The sequence below is a fragment of the Castor canadensis genome, chromosome 12 (assembly GCF_047511655.1).
Source record: "Castor canadensis chromosome 12, mCasCan1.hap1v2, whole genome shotgun sequence".
Lineage (NCBI taxonomy): Eukaryota > Metazoa > Chordata > Mammalia > Rodentia > Castoridae > Castor > Castor canadensis.
Window position 1 is genome coordinate 125555828 of NC_133397.1, and position 18704 is coordinate 125574531.

The 18704-nt window shown below is 36.0% G+C and overlaps 1 protein-coding gene across 4 annotated transcripts in view; it reads left to right on the plus strand.

The window, feature by feature from the left end:
- Positions 1–18704, plus strand: part of Dpyd (dihydropyrimidine dehydrogenase) — a 798376-nt gene that overhangs the window by 221505 nt on the left and 558167 nt on the right. For all 4 annotated transcript variants that reach the window (XM_074050934.1, XM_074050937.1, XM_074050935.1 and 1 more), the window contains one exon: positions 15136–15217. In XM_074050934.1, the coding sequence (XP_073907035.1) occupies positions 15136–15217 (82 nt within the window). The remainder of the gene's footprint in view (positions 1–15135; positions 15218–18704) is intronic.

Consider the following 18704-nt stretch of genomic DNA (forward strand, 5'->3'; position numbering starts at 1 on the left):
ATGTAGTTATAACTAAATTTTGTGATGTCTCTTATGGCACCTGTAGATATGGGTGATTAGTGTTAAAATTCAATGTTGGTTAGGTTACACTGTGCTAAACTAAAAACAATATAAAATTATCCATATTTTGTTTCATTAATATAGACATTTTTGTACATTTCTTACATAAATATTGTTATGTAAGCTATCATTAAAATAATACTTCCGGACAAAATGTTTTTGGTCAAACTAAAATATCAGGAAAACCTTTCATAGTTGATATGAAACATAAGTCACCCAATGGTCATGAAATAATTATTTCTGTATATTGACTTTAAGAGATTGCACATATTGGATGAATTTGTTTTTCCTTGGAAATAATATTTAATTTATTTTGCTATAAGGATTCTGAGTATCCTTTTTAATGGCATTTTACCACAGCTTTATTAATTAGGAAAAGCATAATCTATTAACAACATATGTATAACCATTGTAGGGTTTTTTTCCAATTATACACACCAGTGAATATGTGAGCTAATTTAAAAAATATGAACTTAATTGTTGTGTACCCCGATGGATGGGTGAAAATCTTTTTTCCCTTAATTGCATTCTCACAAGAAGTCTAAAATGAATCAGCCCTGGTTGTAAATTATTATACATTCCCAGTTGTAGCAGACTATGGTGGTTAGCATCTTTATATTTATTTTTCATTCTAATAATTTATGTAAGTTATACAAATTATTACTAAATATCTATATATTTGTTGAACAGTTTTAATGGGGTAGACTACCCTGGTTTCATGACCAAACAAGTTTTTTTTTCCTCTTGTTTTATGTCTTTATTCTCAGTTCCTAAGCACAGGTTAAAATATTGAATCAATGTCATTCTTGTTGTCTCACAGTAGAGGCATTCTGGGTCACTGTTATGAGATTATTAAAAATAAAAAACAGATTTAGTCAGAATTACAACCATAAAACTTTCCTTTTGTCTTCTCACTTACTGACAGATGCCTCTCATTCTCCTGATTTGCCCAAGTGCCTAAAAAAGATTAAAATAGCTTTTATTCAAAATCAATTGCTTTAAGAGGCAATGTCAAGGCTTATCTTTCCTTTTCTGTTCCATCCAAACAGATTCTTTTATCCCTGCTGAATCTGTATAACTTTTTTAAAAGTCACATGTCAGTGAGAGATACTGAGTTTATTCCCTATTGTATCAATCACAGCCAATTTTTTTTAATCTGTAACAAATGTATAAAATGATTATTTTATACATTTTTTTGTATAAAATTTGTTGTAAAAAGTTGTTGTACTTTTCTCCAACCCTGTCTTCTTTTTTTTTAGTTTTGTTGGGTCCTGAATTTTATTTATTTATTTTTTTCTTTCCTTTTTTTTATTCACATGTGCATACATTATTTGGGTCATTTCTTTCCCCCTCTGCCCCCTCACTCACCCTCTCCCCCCTTCCCCTCTTTAGTTCCAGGAAGGTCCTGTTCTGCCTTTATCACTACTTTTGTTGAAGAAAAGAGACTAGCCTAATAAGGAAGACAAAGTGTTTTTGCTAGTTGAGTTGAGGATGGCTATACAGAAATATTCCTAGCATTGCTTTCGTGTACATGTGTTATGACTCATGTTGATTCACCTCTAACTGATCTTTACCCTGGTTACTGATCCCCTTCTCATGATAACCTCTGTTGCTTTAAGGTTTCTGTATTAGCTCCTCTGGAGTGGGGACATCAAATACTTTCATGTTTTGGATTTTCTACCTATTTCTATATCACCGAAATGTGCTCTCCCCTTATCATGTGATCCAAGTCCAACCACATTGCTGTATTTGCCCTAGATCTAAAGTCTGCATATGAGGGAGAACATACGATTTTTTGGTCTTCTGAGCTTGGCTGACCTCACTCAGAATGATGTTCTCTAGTTCCATCCATTTACCTGTAAATGATAAGATTTCATTCTTCTTCATGGCTGAGTAAAGTTCCATTGTGTACAAGTACCACATTTTCTTGATCCATTCATCAATAGTGGGGCATCTTGGTTGTTTCCATAACTTGGCTATTGTGAATAGTGCTGCAATAAACATGGGTGTGCAGGTGCCTCTGGAGTAACCTGTGTTGCATTCCTTTGGGTATATCCCCAGGAGTGGGACTGCTGGATCATATGGCAGGTCTATGTTTAGATTTTTAAGAAGACTCTAAATTTTTTTCCAGAGTGGTTATACTAGCTTGCATTCCCACCAGCAGTGGATTAGGGTTCCTTTCTCCCCACATCCTCACCAGCACATGTTGTTGGTGGTGTTTTTGATTATAGCTATTCTAACAGGGGGGAGGTGGAATCTTAGAGTGGTTTTAATTTGCATTTCCTTTATTGCTAGAGATAGTGAGCATTTTTTCATGTGTTCTTTTGCCATTTGAATTTCTTCTTTTGAGAAAGTTCTATTAAGTTCAGTTGCCCATTTTTTAATTGGTTCATTAATTTTAGGAGAGTTTAGTTTCTTAAGTTCCCTGTATATTCTGGTTATAAGTCCCTTGTCTGATGTATAGGTGGCAAATATTTTCTCCCACTCGGTGGGTGGTCTCTTCAGTTTAGAGACTACTTCTTTTGTGGTGCAGAAGCTTTTTAATTTTATAAAGTCCCATTTGTCCATCCTTTCTCTTAGTTGCTGGGCTGCTGGGGTTCTATTGAGGAAGTCCTTGCCTATACCTATTAGTTCCAGAGTGCTTCCTGCTCATACTTAATGGTGAAAAACTGAAACCATTCCCTCTAAAATCAGGAATGAGACAAGGGTGCCCACTTTCCCCACTCCTATTCAACATAGTACTAGAATTCCTAGCCAGAGCAATTAAGCAAGAAGAAGAAATAAAAGGAACACAAATAGGTAAAGAAACTGTCAAAATATCCTTATTTGCAGATGATATGATCCTATACCTTAAAGACCCAAAAAACTCCACCCAAAAATTCTTAGACACCAAAAACAGCTACAGTAAGGTGGCAGGATACAAAATCAACCTACAAAAATCATTAATTTTTCTATACACCAACAATGAACAAACTGAGAAGGAATATAAGAAAACAATTCCATTCACAATAGCCTCAAAAAAAATCAAATACCTAGGAATAAATTTAACAAAAGATGTGAATGAACTCTGTAAGGTGAACTACAAACTCCTGAAGAAAGAGATCGAGGAAGACTACAGAACATGGAAAGATCTCCCGTGCTCATGGATCAGTAGAATCAACATAGTGAAAATGACAATGCTACCAAAAGCAATCTACATGTTTAATGCAGTTCCCATCAAAATCCCAATGACTTTCATCACGGAGATTGAAAAATCAACTCTACAGTTCATTTGGAAACACGAGAGACCATGAATAGCCAAGGCAATACTCAGTCAAAAGAACAATGCTGGAGGTATCACAATACCCAACTTCAAACTAAATTACAAAGCAATAGCAATAAAAACAGCATGGTACTGGCACAAAAAGAGACATGAAGACCAGTGGAACAGAATAGAGGACCCAGATATGAAGCCACACAACTATACCTACCTCATCTTTGACAAAGTTGCCAAAAACCTACGATGGAGAAAAGACAGCCTCTTCAACAAATGTTGCTGGGCAAAGTGGTTATCCATCTGCAAGAAACTGAAACTAGATACATGTCTATCACTCTGTACTAGTATCATCTCAAAATGGATCAAGGACCTAAATATCAGCTGTGTTTTCTTTTGAAAACGTTTATTTAACAGGGTAAAAGGAACTTTATGGTATCAGGCATATGCAAAATGATGTTAAGAGATTGTTAAGTATGCATGCACATATAGACTTTCTGATCTTGATTTTATTTAAAAATTAATATTTATTCTGGTGCTTGTGTGGGTAGGATAGGCAATGCTGTCCTTTGTTTTAGTTGATACAGTGTTGTCAGTGTATCTATTGTACTTCATATCGATTATCATTAAAGGAAAATGATCTAGGTGAATTAGTTACAGCAATAGAAAAGATTCTGATAACATGTGCTCCATTGCAAATTTAAAGGCTAGTACATTCATAATAGAGAGCTGAAGCAAACTCTGTCAAAGCATGAGATTTGTGCTTTAAAAAATGCAATGGAGCTGTTCCAGGTATATTCCATTACACAGAAGAAACATGAGCATAGAAGACAGAAAATTTTTTTCATGTTATCTGATATCCCACTGACTGCATTGAAGGATTTACAGTTGCTGCAAGTAAAATTTTCTTTCAAAGCCTTAGATTGTTAAAAGAAAAGGGAGATGAATGAAATACTGTTTTCATAAGCACAACAAACTTGGGAAGTAATCATTTCTATCAAATTCCATTTATTGTGCTTTCTTGCACACAGTCTGTTGAGACACTCCTGGATTTAATTACTAACCACAGGCAAATTATCTTTATTTACCCTCATGTCTCTCTCTGACCTGGGCAATGTCTTCCTACATCCACACTGTGGACATCTCCTCTTCATAAACTTCACCCTACCACTGTTATCTCCTAAGCTTACCATCTCAAGGCTGGCCATCACCAAAGAATGCAGTAATTACCAGGATTTCTCTTTAGTACCTTGGCAGTTGCATCTTGTGGATGCTTTTAAAAATGTCCTCAAGGTTCCCCATCTGTGATGTTATTTATGTCTCTCACCTGTAACAACTGCAGAAACTTCCAAACTATTCTTTTGGCTTCCTGATTTGTCTTTTCAAAAACCTTCCTTTATTTTAAAAAGTATTTTTATTAACACATATTACTCATACAGGGGGTTTCACTGTGACATTTCTGTCTATGCTTGCAATGTACTGTGGCTAGCTTTACCTCCACCATCTCTCTCCCTCTCTCCCCCTCTCTCCCCCCACCACTTTAAAATGTTCACGATATGTTTTATTGTTCTATTTCACATAAAACTTTCTTTCAGTTTCCAAATCTGATTCTGTAACTCTTCTACTTGAAATCCTTTAATAACTCCCCATAATCTAAGAGATAATGAATCCTGCCTGTTGCAGAAAGTCCTCCCTGACCTGATACTCATCTGGTTCCTTCTTGCCTTCCTTGACGTATTCAATATTTACTAGAACACCTACTCTGTGCTGATCATTCTGGCACTAGAGTAGAAGAAGGGAACAAGACAAAGTGTTTATTCTCATGGGCCTAATATTCCAGTGATGCAGAGGCAGATAATGAACAAAAAGCCAAATATAGGCTATACCAGGTAACGATAAATCCAAGGAGAGCGCTTCTAAAGTGTCAGTTTTGGTGAAGGAACAGAGCAAGATAGTGAAATTGTACTCCACTGATCATCTTCACGCAGAGACATTAATTCAAATACTTTCACTTAGTGAAGGAAACTGTGTGAGAGATCACAGACCTGTTTAAAGCACAGTGATAAAATAAGGCACATTGAAGAGAAGAGAAAGGACAGTTTGACATTACCTGCACCACTCTTCCAAGGCCAGGCTGCACAGCATGCATAAGGATGTCATTCTCCTGGGAGAAATTGAAAGATATATATATAAGACAACCTTGGAGCTCAATACCACACAATAGTAAAATCTTGCATGGTGCAGATCCCCAGGACCCAAGGTCTGTGTCTCTATGCTTGCTTTGGCACCAGGTAGAAACCTGCAGCCCCAACTAAATGCAGTTTTGTTCTTGACTGCATCATCACTGGTTGAGTACACTAGCCTTGGACTTAGAATAACCCACTGCTCCATTGAGGGAGGACTCAATGGACGGGGGCTTTTATTCAAGCCTGGCTTGAACCTGCCTTGGCAGTTAAGGGTATTGCAGCCTGGTACAGTTTCTTCCACAGCATACCTGGGCTTTGGCTACCTCCAAGCACTGCTAGCTACAAACATCATAGACTTGGGGCCACAACAGAGTTGTCTAGAATTTCTGGACAGGCTTAATGTTCAAGGTAATCTCCAATAAAGCTAGACAACAAAAATTGGAATTAATACCTTACTTCCTCAGTGTGCAGACATCAGCACAAGACCACATGGATCAAGAACAATAAGGGAAATGTAACATTACCACATGGACAAAATAAGAAGCCAGTGACTGACCATATAGAGATGGGCATTATGAACACTCTGATGAATTCAAAATAGTTGTATTTTGATCTTCCTCACCCCCATTACTTTCCTTTCCCCTTCCCCCTCTTCCTCTTTATCGCCCCCCCTCAAATATTCCTTTGTTTAAGTTCATGTCTTTCTGTTTGTCTGTCTGTATTTGTGGACCTAGATTCCACATGAGATAAAACCTGCAGTGTTTCTCTTTCTGAGGCTGGCTTATTTCACTTAATATGATGCTCTTCAGATCCATCTATTTTCTGGGAAGTGACATAATTTTATCCTTCCTTATAGATAACTACATATACTATATTTTCTATCTTTATTGATCTATTAGTGTGCACCTAGGCTTATTCCATAATTTAGATATTGTGAATAGTGCCACAAAAACATGATGCACAGGTATCACTATTGGATGCCGAGTTACAGAATTCAGGGATATACTCAGGAGTGGAACAGCAGGCTCATCTGGCATCTGCACATGAAAGAAATAATTATCAGAGTGATGAGACAGCCTACAGAATGAGAAAAAAATCTTTGCAAAATAGTTGCTTTATATGATCTTCAAGAAAATACAGAGAAACAATTCAGAAATTCAGCAAAGAAATTTAACAAAGACTTAAAATTAAAAAAATACCAAACACATACATGATCTACCAAAAAAATGCAGTGAACAAAAAGAAAAATGAAATAGTCAGCATCAGTGGTAGAATTAATCAATCAGAAGATAGAATCTGAGACATATTAATAGAAAGTATAGAGTCAGAGAAGAAAAAAAACAAAAGGGTTACCATCAAAAGAACAAATGTATGACTCAATGGTGTCCAATAAGAAATAGAAAAGGGCAGAAAGCTTATTTAAAGAAATAATAGCAGAAAACTTTGTAAACTTGTTGAAAGATATAAACATTCAGGTAGGTAGGTCAAGGAGCTCCAGTCAATTTCAATACACATAAGCCTACCTCACAATATATAATCAGATTGTCACACATAAGCCCCCCTTTAGGGGGACCCTAAAGTCATCAGCAGGGGAAAAAGCAAATCAGTCACAATTCACATAATCATGGTGTTATATTCTGAGATGTGCTTTGTTAAGTGATTTTTTTTTATCATTTTGATAACATCATGCAGTGTTCTTATGTAAATCCAGGTGCTGCAGCCTACTGCACACCCAGGCAATATGATGTAGCCTATTGCTCTATTAGATTTGCTCTGCCAGACTGCTATTGCCAGAACTTGCTCTGGCAAGTAAAATTTCCCCCAAATTAGCTTATGCTGAGTTTCCAAAAACTCTTCAATGACTGTCACATCAGCACAACTCACCATTCACTTTCACACGAAGTAATGGATGAAGTTCTTGAGTTGTTTAAGTCACCAGAGCTATCAGCACATTCAACACCACAGTTGAATAGATGTAGCTGTTTCTTTTAGCATCAGAAGCAAACATACTACTTTAGCCATGGTCATCGTGAATCTAAGAGAGATGTGCTTTTGTGTATGGTCTTTAGTCCAGCTCATTCAAAGTTTCTCCATGCTAATTTGGGATCTTCTTAATTTTTAAGCCTTATGGCCTTCAATGAAGCAAGTTCTTTAGCTGCTCCTTATTTTTGTTCACAGTCTTTGCTATGGCAGCATGTGACATTCCTAAATGGTGAAAAATACCATCACAGGTTGTTTATCTTTGTAGTCCTTAAATCAATTATGATTTCATTTTCATGTCAATTATTCAACTTGACCCCTTACTGGCAACCTTACTAGTGGTTTTTGTATGTACATGGGCTATCAACAAGCAACAAAAGATTAAATTAAGCACAGAGAAAATGATTAGATCAAGAAATGGGGTAAGTGAAATGTACAAGGCTGCCGCTGGTATAATGCTGCGTAAAGCTTTGCAGTAGAAGTTTTTTGAGATGGAGTCTCACTCTGCTGTTCAGGCTGGTCTTGAACTCCTGGGGCCAAGTGAACTTCCAACCTCAGTGTCTCAAGTAGTTGGAACTTCAGGTGTGAACCCCCACTTTTTTATAAGTTCAAACATACTCTAAAGTAATAATAAAAAATATAGATAGCATAGTAAATACATAGATCATTAAAAGAGCTGCTTATTAATTACTGTGTACTGTATGTAATTGTGTTCCAGTTTTATATGATGAGCATATAGTAAGTTTTTTCCATACCAGTATCACCACAAACATGATCACTGTGTTGTGACATTACAATGCTTTGACACTATAAGGTGATAAGAATTTGTCAGTTCCAATACAGTGTTTTGGGGCTGCTGTCATATATGTAGTTTGTCTTTGAAACATAATTATATGGTCAATGTTTATATCAGGGATACCTCATAACATATTTTTTCAGTGGAAAACACACAAGCCAAGAAAGAGTGGTATGATAATGTTCAAAGTGCTGAAGAAAAAACTTGCCACTCAAGAACCCTGAACCCAGAAACATCCCCCTTCCAAAAATTATAGAAGACCTTCCCAGACAAAGCAAAGCTGAAAGAGTTCAGCTTTGAAAGGCTAAGTGTGGAGTTTTTCAACTGAAAAAAAAAAAAAGATGCTAGTGAGTGACATGAAAACATCCAGAAGTATAAACTCCACCATTAAAAGTCGAGTCACTCAATTTCAGATACTCTCACAATGTAATGGATAGCACAGAAATCACTGTCTTCAGAATGTAAGTTAAAATAGAACTAGTAAAAAAAATAGCTAAAATAACTTACTAATAGATAATGCAACATGCAAAGATGTAACTGATTTCAAAATTCCTATGCATGAACTGAACACAGTGTCAATTGACCTCTAATCCCAGATATTTGACAGTAGAAGCAGGAGGATACTGAGTTTGACTTCAGCCTGGAAAAGTCAGCAAGACTCGATCCCAAAAATAAAATACAAATAAAAGGGTGGTGGGCATAGATCAAGTGGTTACAAGCACTTGCCTAACATGTGTGAGGCCCAGGGTTCAATCTCTATAGCAGCCCCTCCCCCCACCAAAAGTTCAGAATGTGGGGGACAGAGTTAAGGGATAGAGTGTGGATTTTTCTGTTAATTTGCAAGCAAAGTTAAGTTGTTATCAGATTAAAATAATCTGTGAAAACTACTTGATGACTTTTGTGAGGTTTATGGAATAAAAAATAGAAAACTATAATATACATATATACTAAAAATTAAAGTCAAGAAATCAAAGATATTAACAGAGAAAATAATTTAAAAAGAAAGAAAAGGGAAAAAAAGATATACAAAACAATTAGAAAATAATTACCAAAATGTCAACAGTAAATCCTTACCTACCAATCACTTTGAATATAATTGGGTTATATTCTCCAACTAAAAGACAGAGTAGCTAAATGGATTTAAAACAATAGCTGGAGCCAACACTGTGTTCTCCATTAGACACTTACGTCTTCTGTAGGGGCAGAGACTGATAAAGATATTAAATGCATGTGGAAATCAAAATGGCTGAATGGCTTTTGTCACATCAGATGAAACACAGCTTAAGTCAAAACTGTAAAAGGACTCAAAGGAGATCACTATATAGTATATTAGGTTAATTTACCAGGTGGATATGACAAATGTAAGTATACATGCGCCCAACAATGGAGCATCCAAATCCAGAAAGCAAATATTAATACAGCTAAAGGGAATGATTGATTCCAGAATCTCACTTTTAGCAATGGACAGGTAATATAGTCAGAAAACCAACAAAAACCCCATCGGATTTACACTAATCTCTAAACCAAATGTCCCTAGTAAACATTTATAGAGGATTCCATCTAAAGCATAGAACACACATTCTTCTTACCTGCCATGGAACACTCTCCAGGACAGAGCATATGTTAGGCCACAAAACATCATAAAATATTTGAAAAAACTGAATTCATATCAAGTACTTTTTGGACCACAAGAGAAATTTTGGAAAGTTTATGAAATACATGGAAATTAAGCAGCATGTTCCAGAATAATCAATGGGTTATGGATAAAACTAAAAAGAATTTAAAAAATTACAACAAATGAAACTGAAAATAGAAAATATCAAATCATATTGGGTGTAGCAAAAGCAGCTCTGTGAGGGAAGATTATAGTAATAAAGAGCACATCAAAAAAAAGTGTAAACATCCTGACATTGCAGTTCAAGGAACTGAAGAGATAGATTTCAACCCCAAATTAGCGGCAGAGAAATAGCAAAGATCAAACAGAAGTGAATGAAATGGAACTAAAAAAGAATACAAAAAACTAATAAAACAGCATTGACTTGTTGAAAACATAAGCAAAACCAACAAACTTTAGCTAGACTAGGATAAAAGAAGGCTCAATAAATAAAATCAGTGATGAAAGAGGAGACATTACAACTGATACCATAGAAATGCAATGAGTCAAGAGACTGAAATAACCAATTAAACACAAAACAATTGAATAACCTAGAAGAAATGAAAAATTCCTAGAAACAGACAACCTACAAAGTTTGAATCAGGAGGAAATAGAAAATCTGAACAGACAAGAAAACTCATTCAGTAAAAAATGTTTCTCCTCAAAGAGAAGTTCAGGACCTGATAGCTTCATTGCTAATTTTCCCCAATACTAAAAAAAACTGAGGAGACTATACAAAAAAATTAATGAGGACTGAGCACTTTCAAATTCATTGCACAAGGCTATCATTACCTTGCTAGCAAAAGCAGAAAATGACACAGCAAAAAGAAAACTGTAAGTTAATCAATATCCTGATAACTATAGATCCTGATAACTTGTTATTAAGTTCAACAGCACATTAAAAAGATCATTCACTGTGATTGAGATTTATCCTAGAGATGCAAGGATGGTACAACATATACAATTCAGTAAATATGAGATGTCGTGTTAACAGAATAAAAGACAAAAGCTATATGATAATTTCAGTAGATAAAAAAATTGACAATATTCAATGTCCCATCATTATACAAATCTGAATAAATTAGCTATATGAGGAATGTACCTATACTCAATAAAGGTTGTATATGATAAACCCACTGTGAACATCATATTGAATGTGAAATGGTTGAGGCTTTTTCCCTGAGACCTGGAAAAAGGAAGCACACCCAGTTTTTGCACATCTATTCAACATAGTACTGCTGCCAACCAGAGCAGGTAGATAAGAGAAGATCCAAATTGGAATGGAGGAAAGGTTTTCTTTGTTGTTCTTGACTGCAGATGACTGTATCTTACAATAGAAAACCCTAAAGACAACAACAAAAAAACTTGAATCTAGTAATCAAGTTTAGTAAAGCAGCAGGATACAAAATCACACATAATTCAGTACCATTTCTACACACTCACCACCAACTCTCTGAAAAAAAGATAATGAGAATGCAATCCATTTATAATAGCTACAAAAAGTACCTAGGAATAATTTAGCCAGCAAATGAGAGATCTCTGCAATTAAAACTATAAAATATTCAAATAGAATCTGAAGGGGACACACAAAAAGAGAAAAGATATCCTGTACTCATGGATTGGGAGAATAAATGTTGAAATACCTATTCTACTCAAAGCAATCTAACAGATTTGATGTAATCCCTACCCAAATCCCAGATGTCTCCACAGAAACAGAAAAAATGATTCTAATATTCATATGGAACTTCAAATGAGCCTGAACTTCCAAGGCAATCTTGAACAAAAAGAATAAACTTGGGGGCCTCACATTACATGACTTTGAAATATAGTGCAAAGCTATCATAACCAAAATAGCATGATGTTGACATAAAAATGGACACATCAGCCAATGGAGTGGAACAGAGTTCAGAAATAAAGCTAACTGATCTTCCTGAAAAGGTGCCAAGAACACAGAGTGAGGAAAAGCTAATCTTTTCTGTCAGTTCTGCTGGGGAGATTGAATATCCACACACAGAAGAATGAAACTAGATCTGTATCTCAAATCAACACAAAATGGATTAAGGACTTAAATGTAAGTCTGAATTTATGAAATAAATAAATAGAAGATAGAGAAAAACCTCATGGCTTTGGTCTGGGCAATGATTTCTTACAAATAACCTCAAAAGCAGAGGTAAAAAAACCAAAAATTGACTGAATAAATAAATGAATAAAAAGATTCTGCATAGCAGTGAAACAACCAACTGAATTGGGGAAAAACATGGGCGATGGGAGAAAATATTTTCTAATTCTCTATTCGATAAGGTGTTCATATCCAAACATGTGTGAGGGACTCACAGCAGGAAGAAATCAAGTAACTTTATTATAAAAATTGACAGAAGCCCAGAATATCTGTTTCTTAAATGAAGACATACAAATGGTCCATAGGTATAAGAAATGACTCATCAGAGAAGTAAAACAAATCAAAATACCATCGAGAAATCATCTCCTACTTGTGAGAATGACATCGTCAGAAAGATCAAAAGTGTTGAGGATGTAGAGAAGGAGCTTGTAGACACTTGGAAGAATGTAAATCAGTACAGCCATTATGGAAATGAACATGGAGATTTCTTTAAAAGTTCTTAATAGACCAGGCATGTCACCCAGCAGTCCCATAGGTGTAGTCGTCACCTCTGTGCTTTTTGTAGCGCTGTTCCCAGTAGCAGAGGCATGGAGTCAGTCTGTGCACATCAACAAATGAATAGGTAAAGAAAATGCAGTAAATGCACTCAATGGAGTGCTGTTAAGCTATGAAAAGAATAAAGCTCTGTCATCTGTGACAGCACAGGTGAACCTGTGGAATGTGAAGTGAAATATGCCATGCATGAAAAGTCAAATCCTGCATGACCTCATCATCTCTGGAATGATGATGATGAAGAGGCTGATCTCATGACAGGAGAAAGTAGACTGGTGGCTACCAGAACCTTGGGTAGCTTGAAGGAGCAGGAGATGGGCAAATGATGGTCAAAGATACCTAATTATGCGTAGATAAGAGTAGTGAGAAAATTGTCCATGATAGGTAAATAGAGGCAGAAACTAGACAGGCGATTGTTTGGGGTCAGGTAGGTAGAGATGATGGGCTGTGGAGGGAGAGAAACCAGTGGTTGTGGTGTGTCTTTTCTTTTTTGGGATGATGAAAATGTTCTAAAATAGTGGTGACGGTTGTGTAACTCCGTGAATATCCTAAAATCCACTGGATTATGCCCTTTAAATGTTGTGAACTGCATCTCTATAAAAGTATTTTGAAAAAGTGTCAAAGCAGAGTCATTGTCCTGTACCAGCACATTTTTTCTTGATCCCATAAAAATCCCAGAGTGGAATTTAGCCCTAAGAATGTGCTCAGCTTCACAATGTATCTGGGTGTATTTCTCTTTGCTTTAGTCGGTTTACTTGACTTGAATTCTTTATTTTTGTCCCACATTCTTTTCTTGTTTGGATTTCCTGTCCAGCCTTTAGAGGGACCTCATCAGACCCCAATTTTAGTAACTTTAAAATCCATCTCCCGCACTGAGTTGTGACTTAAGTGGAAGAGTGCTTACCTAGCAAGCGCAAGGTCCTGAGTTCAAACTCTAGTACAACCAAAAAAAAAAAAAGTTGAAGTCTTCCACAAAACCTCATAACTGTCAATGCCGGGTGTTTTTTGCATCTATACACAACCTGTATTAGTTGAGACTCATTCTTCTTGATGTTTGAAGGCAAAACTTCTGTGGCGTCCAGGGCATGCTAAGAAACTAAGAGAGAACATTGCCGGAGTTCAAGGTTTGAATGCTTCCTCTTGGACATAGCTTCAAATTCATTCTTGCATATAATCTTATCTTCCTAAGTAGACAGGAGACTGATTTAGTATGGGGCTTTCATTTCATACCGTTTAATACTTGGCATTTTCCACAGCATTGAGCTTGTCGCCTTACCGACTGTTTGATGTATGGAAACTAATTTAATTATCAAGTTCTAATGTCACCATAGAATGAAAAGGGTACATGTGCACTTTGAAAGCCTTTGCTTTGGAAGACCTAAATGGTTCATCTTCTACAGTCACTTATTTCAAAACTAATAGCTATAATCCATATATATTTACATATATGGATAAATGAATATGTATATATATATATACATTTATAGATCTACATTTCATTGGATCACATTCTATCATAGTTATCTGCTTATGTATCTTTTCTCACCAGAAAGATAATTTATTAAAAGTTAGAATTTGGTGAAATTCACCGTCATATGACTGCAGCTTAACAGTGAGCTTGGCAATTTGTAATTGTCTGTTGAAGGAACAGATGAATGAATGAATGGATTGCTATATATTCATGGAAACACAGAGCCTTTTTGTCGCTGTAAAAGTGTGAAGTTATTTGAGTTTACTTCACACTTTTGGAAGTGTGAAGTATTATACTGCTGAGATCATGGTACAGTAGGCCCCCTGAGATCTTTTGCAGTGCAGACAAAGAGCACTGATATTACACGGGAATTCTCTTTTCATGGTAGTATCCTTCTGGACACTTACTGCTTTCGCAGAAGAGCAATGGTTAACTGTTCTTTAGATCACATGGAATCCTTGCTGTAATATTAGGAACAGCATGTGATACAAAGTTACACATTTGAATGTCAACAAGGTACAGATCTATTTTAGAATATGCATCTGCATGTGATATGTGCATATTACACTATAAATAGAATTAATCTTTCCTTTTTAATATTTTATTGTCATAGATATTCATGGAATTATTTCAGTAGATTTATGTTTGTAGAATTTTATGGAATTACTAAAAGTTTCAAATAATCTTTTGAACTTTGAATAATTCCATGAATTTCTATGTGCATAATTCCATGAAATAATAATTCATAGAATTGTTTATTTAGTAAATGAATCAACTAAATATTAAATTCAAAAGTTTAGAATTGCATTTGATCAATTTTATACTTATTGTTTCTCATTATATATAATTTATTATTTTTTACATCAGTTTCTACTTTAGCTTTAGTCCATGTAACATTTTGCCATGGTAATAAAAATGGATATACTAATAACTCACATTATAGTACATGTAAATGCCACCAGAAGCGATACCTATTCCTTTAATCCTGATCAATAAGGACATGTTGCATTTTCTTCAGGTTGGTAATATTTCAGCTCATGCTTCTTCCTCTTCTCTTTTATCAGTACTTCTGAAATCCCTCAGTTCCGGCTGCCATACGATGTGGTGAATTTTGAGATTGAGCTTATGAAGGACCTTGGTGTAAAGGTGAGTGAAAACATAGCACTGTGTGCATTTTTCAACAGAAAGCAGTAAGGTCTACAGGAAAGAGTAACCACAGCAAACACTGTGCGTTTTCAGAAAGAACAATTAAAATCTGCACCAGGCAGAAGCAGAGCGATGCTCCCCTTGCTCAGGGCGTTTGTCTGTCTGCTGTCGGAATGCCACCAGCCTGGAAAAGGGCAATCGATAGTTCTCATCTGCAGCCTGCATGTGATTAATTGTCTCGGAGAAGCAAATTCCTGAGTTGCTGTAGGGGCTCCTGCAGCTCACACAAGGCTGGTCTCTTTAATCACACTCTTTCCCGCAAGTTGTCCTCTGAAACACTGGTATTTCACAATTTTACATAATTTCTTGAAGAATCTGATGTTATTTATTATATGCAACATGTCGGTATTGTAAATGTGAAAATCCTTCTTCAACATGAGCAGTAAATCAATGGGGTAGAAAGCAATAGTTTTGTATTTTTTAATAGTTTTATGAAAAACCGTGTTGTTCTTTGAAAGACTGGAAAAGTAGACCCATTGTGCTTTAAGAATATAACTTTAAATGTCTCCCTTTTTACACTAAATAAGAGTATTATACTGTTGCTCTCCACTTGAATATATTATGGGTTTTGTTTCAAAAATGTTAATTTTCCATGTGACACAATGGATTAATAATATTCCATGTTTTGCATAATATATTCTGTAAGCACAGGCAGAAGACATTTTGCAAAGTAATAAGTAAACTTCTCCTGGGTATTGCTTTTATGAGTAAAAGTTAAAATATCAACAAAGAAGAAACACTTAAAACAATATTTTCTGCTTTTACATTTATATTTACATTTTATTTGACAGTGGCTAAGTAATGAAACTTTCACATGTAATTACTGACCAAAAAGTCTGATAGCAAAAACACAGTGTGATGTGCACAGTTTATGAAAACTCAGCATTAAAAATTATAGTGATGGCTATTTACAAATTATGTTCTAGAAAGTTCTTTAAATATCTTTCATTTTTGAATTTGTGCTCTTACCTAATTCTCATAAAATAAGGAAATATTTGTTGAAATTTCAAACTCATACTTGGTGTAACTACCATTTGAAGATGATTCAGAAATTGAGACATTGACAAATTTAGTTTTTAAGTGATTGCAAAAATTGTATTCAGTTTCCACAAGACCATATATATTTCATAAATTAGAAAACACTCATTACAAGTATCTGAAAACTTGTCAAAACAGAGTAGCACAAAGTACTGAGTGTGGAAAGTGTATATTTCAGCTACAGTCATGCTACTTTTAAATTTCATAGTTAGACAGCTTTGACATAGTATCTTTCACCTTAGTCAACAGCTATTCACAGAATTTGTTACTTCTGGCTGGGTACAGTGGTGCATGCCTGTAGGAGGCAGAGATCAGAGGATCCTGGTTTGAGGCAAGTTTGGGCAAAAAAAATGTACTGAGACCATATCTCAAAAAAATAAGTCAGACTGGTGGCACACATCTTAAATCCTAGCTATGCAAGAGATGGAAAGAGGATCTTACAGTCTGGCTGGCCCTGGGCATGGAGCACAAGACCCTACCTGAAAAACAAATTCAAGCAGAAAGATGTGGGGGTGGCTCACGTGAAAGAGTTCTTGCCTAGCTATCACAAGGCCCTGAGTTCAAACTCCAATACCACCCAAAAAATGCTACTACCCAGTGAAAAATACATAAGCATACCTGTTCCTACATGAGCTCAGTTGTCTCTGGAAATATTTAAGTATCAAATGATGCAGATTGTTTGGGACATTTATGGAAAGAACTTATCACTATTGTGGGCATTTAAATTTTAAAACCTATGGATTCATTACATCATTGAGAAAAAACTTGGATGTTTGTAATATACTTTTGTCCACTTTTCACATGTCTGAAGACTTGAAGAGGGATTAGTGCTCAGAACTGCTTTGTAAGCTCTGAGATTTATGGACAGTTCTGAGGGGAAACAGCAATCTTTCCCTTTGTTTGAAGACTCGCATAGATTGATGGAATGCTCTTGCAGCTCCAAGGACTTAGTGACTTCAACCCGAGGATGGTCAGCACACGTTACCTGCTTTTCCTCATCAACAAATTCTTATCATCTGCTGTCTTCTCTTTTCTCAGCAACATTTTTATGTTTTAACATCAACTATCATTTCCTGGCGACAAAGTCAACTTTTCTCTGGGTTCATGCAGTTTGTGTGACTCCTATGCAGCTTTTGATGTACAAATTCTTTCATATATGGGTGTCTATCTAGCTCTGTCTGTCACCTATCTATCATCTGTCATCTATTATCTATCTTCTATCTATCATCTATGTATCTATCATCTGTCTGATTTTCATCATCTAGCATTGTCTTGATGATTTTTCTTGTACTTTCTATTAAGTTTGTTTTATTTATTCAACAAATATATATTCAGAATTTACTTTTTGATTTTTTGGTAGTACTAGGGTTCGAACTCATGGCTTCATTCTTGCTAGGCAGCCACTCTACCACTTCAGGCATACATCTACCTTTTTTGTCTGGTTATTTTGGAGATAGGGTCTTGTTCTTGCCCAGGCCATCCTGGACCAAAGTCCTCCTATTTTAGGCTTCCTGTCACAGGTGGAATGATAGGCATGTACCACTACACACAGCTTTTCTTTGTTGAGATGAGGTCTTTTTTTTTGCTTGGGCTGTCCTGAATCACAATCCCTTTGCCTGCAATTTTAGCTTCCCACATAGCTGGGATGACAGGTGCACACTACTGCACCCAGCCTGGTAGACATAGGTTATCCCAAACTTCTTACCTGGGCTGCTCTGGAATCATGATCCTCCTGATGTCAGCCTCCTAAGCAGCTAGCAGTACAGATGTGAGTAAATGGTGCCTGGCCAGGGGTTCTTTCTTTTTATTCATTTATTCACATGTGCATACATTATTTGGGTCATTTCTCCACCCTGCCCTCCCTGCCCCCTCTTTCTCCTCCCCAACCCCCCTCGCTTCCAGGCAGAACCTGTTCTGGCCTTATCTCTAATTTTGTTGAAGAGAACACATAAGCATAATTTTAGGAAGACAAAGCGTTTTTGCTAGTTGATTTAAGGATAGCTATACAGACAGATTCCTAGCATTGCTTCCATGTACAAATGTGTTACAACCCATGTTGATTCATCTCTAACTGATCTTTACACTGGTTCCTGATCCCCTGCTCATGATAACCTCTGTCGCTGTAAGGTTTCTGTATTAGTTCCTCTGGAGTGGAGACATCAAACACTTTCATATTTTGGGTTTTCTACCTATCCTATATTTCCCATATGTGCTCTCCCCTTGTCATGTGACCCAAGTCCTTTTACTTTTAATAAGTAGTGTACCAAAGATGAGACCATCTAGAACCAACTTCTCTCAAACTGCAGTCCTGTATTCTTAGCAGCTTATCAGTCATACTATATTTAAGTAATATAAATCAATCACATCTAGAGCAGAGTTCAATTTTTCC